Source organism: Meleagris gallopavo, chromosome 22 (assembly GCF_000146605.3).
Source record: "Meleagris gallopavo isolate NT-WF06-2002-E0010 breed Aviagen turkey brand Nicholas breeding stock chromosome 22, Turkey_5.1, whole genome shotgun sequence".
In the NCBI taxonomy this organism is placed as follows: domain Eukaryota; kingdom Metazoa; phylum Chordata; class Aves; order Galliformes; family Phasianidae; genus Meleagris; species Meleagris gallopavo.
In genome coordinates this window covers 11,645,136-11,658,189 of record NC_015032.2, presented here as the reverse complement: position 1 = coordinate 11,658,189, position 13,054 = coordinate 11,645,136, and the positions used below count along the sequence as shown (strand labels likewise).

General features: G+C 42.3%; 2 protein-coding genes across 2 annotated transcripts in view; one reads left to right on the top strand and one right to left on the bottom strand.

Moving 5' to 3' along the window:
• The window catches only part of FAM210B (family with sequence similarity 210 member B), a 15,889-nt gene extending 11,395 nt beyond the window's left edge, over positions 1-4,494 (top strand). The window contains exons 4-6 of the mRNA XM_031556610.1: positions 7-66; positions 1,051-1,220; positions 2,070-4,494. Coding sequence (XP_031412470.1) covers positions 7-66; positions 1,051-1,220; positions 2,070-2,286 — 447 coding nt within the window. The 3' untranslated portion in view covers positions 2,287-4,494. The remainder of the gene's footprint in view (positions 1-6; positions 67-1,050; positions 1,221-2,069) is intronic.
• An 837-nt stretch (positions 4,495-5,331) lies between these two features.
• Positions 5,332-11,876, bottom strand: AURKA (aurora kinase A). The gene is made up of 9 exons (XM_010722541.2): positions 11,782-11,876; positions 11,506-11,590; positions 10,165-10,450; positions 9,511-9,583; positions 8,662-8,853; positions 7,888-8,026; positions 7,375-7,523; positions 6,580-6,754; positions 5,332-6,044 (listed from the first exon to the last, which is right to left on the bottom strand). Exons 1-9 carry the CDS (start codon positions 11,859-11,861, stop codon positions 5,886-5,888), a joined length of 1,338 nt encoding a protein of 445 aa, XP_010720843.2. The 5' UTR covers positions 11,862-11,876; the 3' UTR covers positions 5,332-5,885.
• Positions 11,877-13,054: the final 1,178 nt, after the last annotated feature.

The following is a 13,054-nucleotide window of genomic DNA, read 5'->3' as shown; positions in this document are numbered from 1 at the left end:
GCTGAGCTTCGGGCTTCCGCGGCAGCCGGGAATCGCCGGCACGTGAGCGCGGAGCGCCGGGTTGCGGTACAACAGCGCTGTTCCTCACGTCCTTTCCTGTAATGAAACTGAAGAGTGGGAACGACTTCAGAAATACTGCTCTATCAGGGCTGGAAATAATTGGGCTGTCTAATTGCGAATGCTTGCTTTTGCTTAATGAGCTTGCTTTAATATATATATAAAAAAATGAAAATTGCTTCCTCGCTTTTTAGCATTAAATCTGGTTTAAGCAGTGAAGGGCTTGGAGGTGTTTCTGTTTTTTTCCCTGCTGGACATTTTTCAACTTTCAGTTTCTATTCAAACATTGCTTTGGTTCATGAGCCAAAGCCTAACAAAAGAATAATAATGTTATTCCTTATGTTAGAATAAATAAGGTTATGCTCCATAGTCCCTTAATACGTGCTTATGGATCTGTGTGGTTTTTCTCAAGATGAGATAAAAAGTAATGCAAATTACAGTGGGGGGAAAGCAAACATAATTTGTTTGCTTTGGGTGAGGGGAGGGTGTGATTAAAATCGCTGATTGAAGTGGGTTTGTCTCACTATGAGCACTGTAGGACTGCGCTGTGTGTTTGTACCCTGGTGACAACCCTGCCACGTGCAGGGATGAGCCAAAAGCAGCGGATATGGACAGAAATCTCTTTGGCACCTCGACCTCATCTCCCCAAAACTATGTGGGTGAGCTTTGGCACTCTTTTGTATCAGATGGAATGCTGGGACCATAACAACTCCTTTTTTATGATGAAACTTGGGTTCTGTAAGAACATGCACCAAGATCAGTACATCTGTTTAATGTGAATAGTTGGAAAATGAGAGCTTGTATGAGCTCTGCTACGGGCATCAGCAATCCCAATGTAAAAAAAGCAGAAGTGTTGCTCTTTCCCAAAGCTTTCCAAGCAGCACTACACATGCCAGTTGTTTTGTTCTTTCAGATCAGTTTGGCTGATTAGAATATTATATGGTACTTAATGCTAATTAATACTTTTGTGTTTCTTTTTTTTTTTTTTTTTAGGATACGGGATCCCCTGAAAAGGCAGCCACGGATCTCAGTGGTGAGAACAAGAAACTCAACAAATCTCAGCAGCTGAAACAAGTTTTCAAACAGTATGGTGCTGTAGGAGTTTCGTTCCATGTTGGAATTTCATTAATATCTCTAGGAATCTTCTACGTGGCTGTGTCAAGGTGTGGTTTGTACAGCGTCTGTAGACTGTAATGGTTCGGACAAGGGAAATATCTGACCATTGTGCTTGTTTCTAAAGAGGCATGCTCTAAGCTTGTTTGATTTATATGCAGGAATCCTCTGCTTTTTGTGTATAAGTGGATCTGTAAGTTGGTCTAATCTCCAGTCAGGTATGAGTGAAGGTAGAAGTGGTGGGCTGATGAAAACAGAGCAGAGACTGCACCAAAGTGACTGACCAAACTAGATGAAAGAATTTGCTTTTCTGCAGAGGTATCTTTTGTTCTCAAACAGTAGTGTGGCATGTAGAGATAGAACTGTATGAAAGTGCTGGAGCTTAGAGATAAATCTGTTTTTCTGGGAGCTGAAGACAGTTTAAACTGCAGAAGGCATCAGCCAAAAATAGAGAGGATTAGACTATCCAGTATTTTCTGTTTTAACCTTACAGAAGAGGTGCAGGATATTGTGTATATGATTTCAGGGGGAAGTGCAGCAGCTTTAGACGTTTTGTTTTGTGATGAGGAACTGATGATTCCTCCACGAAGGTGGTGCATGGGGCTGAGCATTCTCTGTGCTGCAGTTGTGTGACCAATAAGCTAAGAAGGTATTTGACTTGATAGGGATCTTGGCAATTAAAACCAAAATTTGTATCTGAAAATAACGTATGTGCTATTGTTACAGAAGTAAACTGGGCTGTTAGTCCTGGAAGAATTCATTTATTATTTATCAAAACTTAGTAGAAATTCCAGAGTTGGAAGTCATACCACATTAAATTCCCTGAGTAAACAGCACTTCGTATTCTTTAGTGTGCCATTTTAAAATAACCTGAGAAGTCTTGTTTTCTTTTTCCCCAGCGGCGTGGATATGACTCCAGTTCTCTTCAAACTTGGTTTCAGTGAATCATCATTGCAATCTAAAATGGCTGCTGGCACAAGCACGTTTGTGTTGGCATACGCCATTCACAAGCTGTTTGCCCCGGTACGAATCAGCATCACTGTGGTTTCTGTGCCATTTGTTGTCCGATACTGCCGGAAGATTGGTTTCTTCAAACCTCCTGCTCCAAAGCCATGACAATTTCTTATTGTTTATTATTATTATTTTTTAAATGTTTGATGTTCATGTCGCTCTTCAGATACTGCTTTGAATTCATGCTAATGCTGACCTTCTCTTGCATTTCTCTGGCTTATTCTTTCAGGTAGATGTGGCAGTGAGAAGTGTTGTCCTCATCTTTCCCTTTGTAAAAAGCTCTTGAAACAGAGTCTGGTTTCCACTTCAAGTGCTCATACAAATGCTTGACACTGTGCAGTCTCTCACGAAAACCAGACGTACAATTCTGGGTCTTTATTGTCTAGATTTGTGGATCATTAATGCTTCTCATGCCAAAATGCAGTTGCAGTTTATTACAGCACAGTTGGGAAATAGAGTAAGATCCCTTTCCTAGTAGCAGAATACTGTTTCTTCCATGGACCATGTAAATGTTCTGTTGGTAAGTAGGGTACTGGGATCTAAGGTGCAACGTGAGTGTCTCTTTTGTTGCAGAAGGCATATGTTACAATCCCACTCCTGCAGTCCAACACACATGCCAAACTAACTTCACTGAGAGTACCTGTATGCTTAATTATTGCACAGTTATAATTGTTTTAGCTAGGAGAGGCAATGCACCTCTCTGAAATTATGGCTCCTTTGTGGTGCTTCCATATCTCAAGATTTTGTTGTGTGAAACTATGCTTTTCGGACCTTTCTAAGGTCTTTTTTCTTTTCCTTTCAGTTTTAAATGCTACAGACTCATACTGAGTCTCGTGAAATCATTATAACCAGAATTACCTCCTATGTGAATGTATTCCAAAGATAAAGTGAGAGGCAAAGTAACTGTGGTGTCGAGACCTGGCTTTGTTACTGGGGACATTTTGTTGGTCTGTTTTGGGGTTTTGTTTTTGTTTTTTAAGTTAGCTGTTAACATGGGGGCTTTCTGCTCCAGTGGATGAATCTCTGATCCTCAGCTGAAGTCCAGTCAGAACTTCTCAAATGCAATTCTTGTGCTTGTCTAGTACGCTGTTGAGCATACCAACTCAAGGTGTAATTCACTTCCTTATTTGGGCAGTATTCCTATTAAGTTGTATTTGCATATAACCACTTTTCCATTAACTTAAAAACTGGATTTCAAATCCAGGTGTTCAGCTTAACATTCTGTGCTAAACCTGGGTTTCAGACTTAGGACTGTGCTTCTGTGAGATGACTGAAGCCACATCAGAGTCTTTTGGACCCGTTCTCCCTTCATCTGTTCTTTTGACATCATCTACCTCTGTGTTTGTGCTTATCACTTATGCCATGGTGGCTCTGACAGATTTATTTGTATAGAATCTGAACTAAAATGGCAGAAAACTACTCTGACCATCAAAGTATTTTATTTTTTTTTCTGAGTTGTCTTTTTGAAAAGAAATACTGCTCAAGTAAAGTAAAGAGGGAAGAACGAGGCATGTCTTTGTCCTGAGCAAGTTATTAACACTGCTTAGACATAACGTTAAGCTGCATCCTTAGTTAATCAGTGTGAATATTATATTTGGTACTGGGATAGTAGCTATAGTAGCTTATTGCTGGCTATCCAAGAGCTAAAAACCTGCAGTGTCTACACAGCAAAGGGATACTGTGCAGTAACAACACGCAGCCACCACCTCTGTTGTTTTCTGATCTACTACAGTCTGGGGCTGGATAGAGATAATTTCTGCTGTCTGCCTCTTTGACAATTAAAGTCTTACTTTGGCTCTTTTTGCTTCACTTTCCAAGAAACATGTTCTTTTCTACATATTTTCTGGCTGTTCAGGTCATTGTCCTGTTATCCAAGGGTAACAAAAAGGATTCCATAGTAATCAAATAACGACAGCCTTGCTTTGTTTGATCTGTGATTTCTAGCAAGTAGGTCTTATCCTGAAGGTGATAAAAGGAGTCAAACCTTTCCTTTCTTGTTCCCAGAGTGTTTCTATAAAACAAGACTCATTTAAAGCAGATGTACCTGGAAGTTGTTAAGAGGTACAAGCAGCATAGATTTTGTTGTGGTAATAGGAAAACCCTTCATTTAAATTGTGACCTGTAAGATAATGATGGTTGTATAAACTACTGGCACTTTTAGATGAGTTTTTGCTAAATATTTTACAGTGATTTGAGAATATATTTTGAATCCTAGAATCCTTGCTTGTAAAAGATCTTTTTGAAATAGTTTGTAAAATAGTAAGAGACCTTCCATGGCTCCTGATAATGAAAAAAATAAATTGCTTTCTCGTAGCATTTGCTTGAAGTGGTTTACTGGAAAATACTTGGTTTGCATGTTTTGTTTCTCTGATTGTCTTGTCTAATTGGAGGAATGAGAAAGTACTTAGTGACAAATTACAAGCAAGTTTTTCCATGTTTTTAATGATTTTTAATTAAATTTAAAAAAAAAAACAAAAAAAACACTATCCTACTTTTCAAAAATGCAGAAAACCTTGTGATTAAAACAATGATACTGGAACAAAGCATCTTAATACTTTGCCATTTATGTCTATGGTTGTAGCTATGGAGCCTAGCTCCTGATCTATTCATTCTGCTTCTGGTATTTTGTAAATGGGGGGAAAAAAAATTCAGAGCCTAGAGTATAAACACCAGAGAATTGGAAACATGCATTGGTAAGCATGCTTTGGTTTTTGTTCCTTGTTTGTGATTGTGTGTGTGTATGTATAGACACAGATGTATATATACATATGTATATCCATCTCCTGCTTGATAATGACTTTCCAGGTCTTTTTCTCTGAAGTACTTTCAAGCCTTGCTTATGACTATTACGCTTTAACTGGGAAGGAAGAAGCAGATTTAGTTTTTAAGTGACTGTGAAACTCTTGTAAGGTATTTATTAACACTTTTGGTACTTACCTGAAGAGTAATAGCTACATCTACTTACACAACACCAGCACCTAGAGAAAAACTTATTTTATATCAACTTACTTTTGGACAGAGGTAGTGAACTTAGTCTGTGACCATAGATGAGCAGTCAAGATGTACTCTAGTAGTCTGACAGTAATGACAGGTGGGTGGAGGTGACCAGCACACATAATATCATGTATTGTAAGGAACCTTACCATGCTCTACAATATATAAGCAATCTTTATTTAGAAACTTGAGTGCTCACATTTAAGACAAAAACTAGGAACAAAATGCACACATCATTCATTTTAGGACACAAATGCATTCACCTCAGTTTCAGATTACACCACAGGTATGATACCCTTCAGCAGCCCAGTGAGTTCATAGGCAGGTATCTCTGGGATATTGCACTGTTCAGGAAGATAGAACCACCACTGTCTCTTGTTATTGAACAATGAGCTATAATTATGACAGACCATATCATAAAGGCCTTGAATAGACCTTGAATACTTACATCAATAGAGCTGGCCCACATGTAGTTATTTTTCAAGTACGTTAAGTATTCCACAACACCCAGCTAAAAGTCAAATAGATTTACATTGCAATTCAAGATCAGTTCAAGATGATAACCAACCCAAAGACTTTGTGTTCTTAATTGCCACTGGATTCCAAGACCTGCTCCTCCTTATTGTATTACAGTAGTCACAGTACAAATCTCCTTGTTAGTCCATTGAGATTACCCTTGTTAAGACTGTATTCTGGATGGGGCAGCAACATCATTTTCTATCGTTGGGCAGCTTTGTAGAATTTGCTGTAATCCAGGGATGAACAAGTACATCCTTCAAGGGCAGCCGATGGAATGGGTTATGTTTCAGAAGCTTTGAAATTAAATCCCTTGCACCTTCTGTTACAAATAATGGATACTTGAATTCCACCTAAGAAAAGAAAACAAGACAAAAGATGATGCAATATTCTTTGGCGCTAATCAAAACTGGAGAGCAATAGAGTTCTGCCCCCAAGGTACAGAGAGCAAAGAAAACTGTCAACTTTGTGGGCTGTGTACCTTGTACCTAGTAAGTAATTTCATCACAGTCCTGAATAAAACTGAAGGTTCTCACTGCTTGCTAAAGTCCAGCTAGTGTGCTTTTCTGTGCTCCCACTATAAAACCACTTTGATGGAACCTCTCAAGTTTACAGAACACTAGAAATCTAGAAGCATAATTTAAGTTTTTCCTAATACCTTGAATGATTAATATTTTATATACCAGAAACATGAAAGTAGTGAAGGAGATGGTGAAGAATAGCTGCTGTATGAAAAGGTAGGTGTTCAGATGCAGGTAGAAACAGGACAGAACCAAGCAGCCAGGAAAGCTATCTTACTCTTCATTGTAATTCTACTGGAGTGACTTCAGGATAGCTTTATTAACCTTCAAGACAAGAAGTTCACCTAGTTGAAGTTATGGAACATACCCTGGAAATAGCTCTGTAGGTTTCTTGATATGTTTCTGCTTCAAAAGGTGGCTTTCCTACAAGGAATTCATAGCACAGAACCCCCAAGCTCCAAATATCCACCTTTTCATCATGTGTTCTTCCCTCAATCATTTCAGGAGGCAAGTAGTCAAGCGTCCCACAGAGAGTTGATCTCCTGAAGAAAAGCACAGAGCACAGTGCATCATTTACTTTTTATGGCAGCTAAGATATGTTTTAACTGCTAGTATTAGCATCTCCATTCAAGTGCTCTTATCTGTATCGCAGTGTAATCTGCCCCAGGTAAACTCAGTACCACTGGAATTTCATCAGTCACTTTTCTAGTTTTGCTTTAAAGTATTCTAGTTACTACAGGCAGTCTTATCCTTCCTTTTCCTCTCTCCCACTGGCTCACACACAAGTCAGTGTGACTTTCTTTGTCAGGTACAGTTCAGACTAAGGAAGTATTCCAGTTATAGTGCTAGTGTCAGCTATTTGGACAGAAGTTCTGATCGTCATCTCAGGGACCACCAGAACCCTAAAACAGTGTGCTAACATCTTGTTTCAGGGTCAGCAAGTTTTGAAATACACAAATGGAGAAGCAGGATAACATTCTCTCTATGCTGCATCAAACAACTATTAAGACATTGACAGCAGTGATCCCATTATTAAACGTTCCCTCCCAGTATTTCAGCAAGTTGACATTTACCTCCATTCCATAACTGTAAGCTTGACAAGAAAGCTGAAATTTTCATTACAGAATAATTTCACTGTGTAAGGTATATATTGCATTCTTACCTAGAGGATGGAGCATGTACAGACCACCCAAAGTCTGCAATTTTTAATTCTCCATTTGAGCCAAGCAGCAGGTTTTCTGGCTTGATGTCCCGGTGAATCACATTCTTTGAATGACAGTATGATAGGGCATCTGCTAGCTCTGTAATGTACTGCAATTGGAAAAAAAACAGAACTGTCGGGTATGAAGACACTGACACTCAAGCTTTACTAACACAATATAGTATTCCCTAGGCATAATTAGCAGTTTGGAATAGAAGAATTATTCCTTATACTCTCAAGCAACAGGTGTTGCTTGAAGTGGCCACACAAATTGCAGTGCTGGGCAACGCTGAACATTATTAATTAACACTGCAGTAGTTTGACCTCCCAGCATATTCCTGAATAGGTTACAAGTGCATAAGCAAACTAGCATCTAAGGAGTTCGTTTCATGCAACTGAAAATGACTTTTTCTTGATGAGCTAGCTTTCTACTTCAGGTATGCTACACAGCAGCAAGCAATTAAAACAACCTACAGTTGCAGTTCTTTGTTCATCGAATTTGGTAAGCTTCTGTAGTTCCTTGAAGACTTCTCCACGAGGTGCATACTCTAGAATAAGGTAGACTCTTGTAACGTCATGGAAGTAGCCGTATAGTCTGAGGATGTTGGGATGCCTACAAGAAAATTGAAATGCCTTCCTGAACAAGGTATGTGTACAACTAATTTTAATTATACATATAGGACCTGTAATTTAACAGTAATGCCACACAAGATAGCACAGTTCCAACTGCTATGTCAGTGTCTATGAGAGCTTCAGAGCAGACAGAGGGTATTTATCATGGAAGCATCAGACTTGCTAGTAGCAAAAACCCAGCCAAGAATTCAGTTCATTTTATTTTCTCATACATAGCTTTCTACAACACAGAAAAATAGATCGCCATTCAACACACAAATCTCTATAGTTCTCTGAGCTTAAGCTTAAATACTTCAAATATTTTCTGTGAAACAACTAATTCCATTCAGCAAGTTGGTTTTGTTTTTTTTTGTTTGTTTGTTTTAAAAGAGAAAACAGAATACCAGGAACAAGCCTAGACTGAGAAATTGCAGTCATCCACTTGTAAGAACTGTCCAGGTGTTCAGCTTTTGTTTGGATTTTTTTCCTTTTGGTCCATGGGGTGGTGGGGCAGGGGCAGAATGGCAAGAAGCAGTTTCAAGTTGTCACATATTACAGAATTGCTTTTCTTCTAGTGAGCTTACTTTGTTTTTTAAATTGAGCACAAACTAAGCAAAGGTAAACTGTTCACATTACCTGAGATGAGACTGTATTTCAACTTCTCTTCGTAGTTGATGTTCTACACCAGCATCCTCAAGCTGTGCTTTAAACAGCACCTTCAGTGCAAGAATAAATTTGCTCTGCTTTTCACGTGCCAAGTACACATTTCCAAATTTTCCTTTCCCCAGAGGTCGACCAATTTCAAAATCATCAAGAGACCACTGTCTTCTGCAAAAGGAGATAGAATGTTACAAAGGTAATGCTTGGGTGTGTCAGCAACATAATCAGTGATCTCAGCTAGATTTTAGTCTTTAATGGCACACCACCAAGAGGACAAAATGTGCATTGAGACTTCTCTAAAGGCAATTTTGAAAGCTTCTTTCTTGCTTCTAAAGCATATGCATCGAGCTACAGCTACTTATTACAGCAAAACCAAAACTGTATAACAAACTAAGTACATTTCAATATACTTGATACGGATATATTCTACACTGTCAGAACTGTTTCAAAGCAGCCATACTACCAGTGAAACTTGACTCAAGCCTCCTGCACACATGAAGAACACATTTTTCCAAGTGAACATCATGTGATTACAGCAGTGATTATCAGAATTCTCTCACAGGAAAAGTTGCTCCTTGTTGAGCCAAAAGCTTTTCTTCAGATTACAGTAATTTATTGTTTCTTGTTTATTGTTACCAAAGCAAAGTAACCCTTCCCAGAGTTTCATTAATAAAAACCGTCTGTATGAAGTGAGAAGGCCACTGTTCTTAGCAATCAAGAGGCTCAAGTAGACAGCAGCTTGGCTGCAACTTAGTCTCAGCATGAAGTGCTAGACATTGAAAGAATAACTAACTTAGCTATACGTTTTTTAGGCACACAACTTACTTTTTAGTTTCTTTCTTTTTAGTAGCCTCTTCATTTTTCTGTTTAGAGGTGCTGTCTGCTTCAGAACTCTTTGCTGTACACAAACAAGTAGAACAACTTTATAAAACAGACCAGTGAAGACAACACATTCACATGAAGAACAAGTCTGGGTAATATCTACGGCAATTTACAGTCTACCATCCATGATATTTAAAACTTGTAAGTGTAGCTTACTACTGGCAAAGCAGCATAGCAGTTGGAGCTACTTTATCAAAGTCTAACTTCAAATGTTTTTTTGAAATCAATGAAAACATTAAGAAAGCTTCCCCCCCACCTCCTCATTCCTGCTCATACAGTATCAGATTACCATAAACACTGGAAGAAAAATGTGCTGCAGGAATACCAAATCCATTTATTCAAAGTTGATTAATGTGCATCTGTAAATTTCCAAGATTGAAGAAACTTTTTTTTGGCTCTAAATTCCTAATCCTAGCAACAAGGACAGTACAGTAACACCTAAGATGAAGTACTTGCTGCTTTTCTGTTTCTGGATGCAACCAGCTATTTCTCTACAGGACTGTCCAACATAGCATGAGCTTTACGTTTTCTGTACTGCACTCTTGTTTGAAGTATCCCAAGTGTCCCAACACATAAAGATATCATCTTCAGAATTACCAGCTACAGGAGCTTGTTGAGATTTTTCATTGTTCTTGCTTGGAACCTGAGGCCCAGCAGTTGGCTGGACTGGGAGTTTCAGTCGGGGCTGCTGTGTTGTCTGACTGTTAGACAGTTTTTGGTTTGACAGTGAAGAAGATTTTTGTGATTGTACAGGAACTCGCTGGGCAAAATTTGAAGGACACAGAACACGCTGTGGTTGAACTCCACTGTTCAGTGGCCGGCTCTGGGCAGAATTCTGAGGCACAGGGACACGCTTTGGGCCATCTACAACAGGATTTGCTACCTTCAAAAAACAACAATTGTACATTAGTAATAGAATAGCACACTATAACCTTTATGTCCCTGTACAGTAGAGTTAAGTTTAGGTTGTGGAAAAAGATAGGGAGGAGAAAAAAACCACAGAGTATTAAGGAGATCTCAGAATTACTCTAATCTTACATTTTAAGAATTCAATTGACCTGTAGAAAACCGCTGTCTTGTTAACAACATGCTTATTCGTAACTAGTCATGGATCCACCAAAGTCTAGATATCAGTGGAAAGTTCAGACAGGCCTTTACTACAGGAATTGTATTCACATGCAATGCTTTGAGTCACTGCTCCCTTGAATGCTGTGCATTTTAAGATGCCTTGCACTGCAACAGGAGTTCATCAGACCAAAGCAACTTTAGTAAGGTTCCTTTATCTGCTTTTAATCCTTTTCTTTCAGTTGAGGAAGGAAGTAGTTTAAGCTTATATTTAAGCAATTCTTAGTTTTCCTAGAATACTTTGCCTAGAATTAAATTCAAACGCTCATGATCTGTTAGTGATGCCTTGACTCCTCTAAGAACACTTACATTCTAGCTTTTTGATTCAATGCATTGAAAACTTATTTATAAGTTAAGCTTTGCTTCTGCTACTCTAAAACCTGACCAGGACTTGTTTATATTTAAATTACAAGAATGAGAATGTCCCTGCTTCTGTACACAAAGATATGCAATCTTAGACATGTGAACAACAACATGAAGGCAGCACTTCCTTTGGAAGTCACAGCCAGTTGCTTGCATGTATTTGCTGTCTACATAAGGGATTATGGATAAAAACTGCATTATGAAGACTTCCCAATTAAAAAACTGCATGCTAATAACGGCAGTAAGAAGTTCAGACTGGGACATTGTCCTCTGCAACAGGGAGACTGAAAGGCGATGCTGGTAAATGCTCACTGTGCATAGAACGCATTGCTCAGAGCTTCTTCCCCCTTTCTGTCATCTACCAAAATCAGTCACCATCATCACGCCTTGAGACTCACAGACTTCGTACAGCCACGAGAAATACACCCATCAACTCTATAAGCCCCTTACCTTAGCAGGGCGAGAAGGGTTTCCAGGACAGTTTTCTTTTATCTTCTTGTCCATAGTGCCTGAGAAAGGCAAGGTGCGGTTTCGCCTACGGAGCGGGCAAAGGACGGGGTGAGCCGCGCAGACAGCACCGCTCCCCGGCTCTGCGCTCCCTCTGCCCCCAACGCCATCCGCCACAGCCCCATAACCTCCCGCACATCCCGCCGGCCGGGCCGCTCCCAATGCAGTAAGGCCCCGCCACGCCGCCCCCAACACCACACGACCCCACACCACGCTCACCTCGGCCTCCGGCCGCTCCAACTGTTTGAATTCAAACCTCCCTCCCTTAAATACCCTTTAAACCACTGCCCCCTCGCCATTGGCCCCTCTCCCGGCGTCCGCGCCCGCCGATTGGCTGCTTTTTAGCCGACGAGCCCGTCGATTGGCTCTCCTAAAGTTCCGCTCGTCGCGAGGCCGAGACTCGTCGCCGTGAGCTTGCGGGGCGCATGCGCAACGGCAGCCTGCTGCGTACCCGCGTCGGCCCGACCCGCCCGCCCCGAGGGCGGTGTTTGCGCTACATGCGTATTTTACGTACCGTCTCTCCGCCGCTGGCTTCTTCCGTACTCCAACTGCGTGGATCGAGCCCCGCTTACACACTTTTCTCCGCAAGTCTCTGCTCGGCCGGGTCTTTCGTTACGCAAATCGCGTACGTCCAGACCACCCACCTGTGGCAACGCTACAACTACCGTTCCTTCTTTGCAGTCGCCGAGGCCTCGCGGCGCGCCGCCGGCGTCGGGGGGAAGGGCTTCAGGTTAGTCCCGCATCTCGCTGGGCTCCGACCTCGTCCCTCTCAGCTACCCGCACGCCCACCCGCAGCCCGGGACCGAGGGAGAGGCGGTGCCGGCACCTCGCGTGAAGCCGAGCTCGAGCGGGGACTCGGGACCATCGCGTCCTGCCGGTGAGGCGAGGTGCGACGGGTGGCAGCGCTGAGGAGCAGCGGGAGGGCTGCAGCAGGCCTCCACCTCGCACCGGCGGCACCGTGCGGCGCTGCTCCACGTGCCTTCGGCTCTTGAGAACGAGCGCCTCGGCACGAGGGGACGCCCGGCCGGAGCTCGACGTCGTGTAACGGTGCTGCCGGCTCGCAGTTGTCGGCGGTACGCAGCGCCCTGGGACGGGGCTGAGCGCTCGGTGCCGCTCGTGAACCGCGAAGGAGCGCGGGGCGCTGCGCTGTCGCGTGGCCCCGCTCACTGCCGTGCCGGGACCTCCGCCGCTCGGTGCGGCGCGTGCGGCCTCTGAAGAAGTGTGATTGAAGGCAACTTGGCTCTGCGTCCTTAACAACCAGCGCGAGGGCGGTCCCGGTGTGTTGGTGTTTGACAAGCGGGACACGATAGGTAAAAAGAAGATGTCGGGTCGTCGTGTGGCTGCCGCGTGTGACCGACGCCAGCTGCCGCGGGGCATGGGGAGCATGGCGGCCCCGCTCCTCGACCCGCGTCCGCTTCGGCTGCCGTTTCTGGAGGCTGACGTGAGTAGGGCAGGGCTGCGGGGAGGGCGGCGGTGGGAGCGGTGGGGCAGG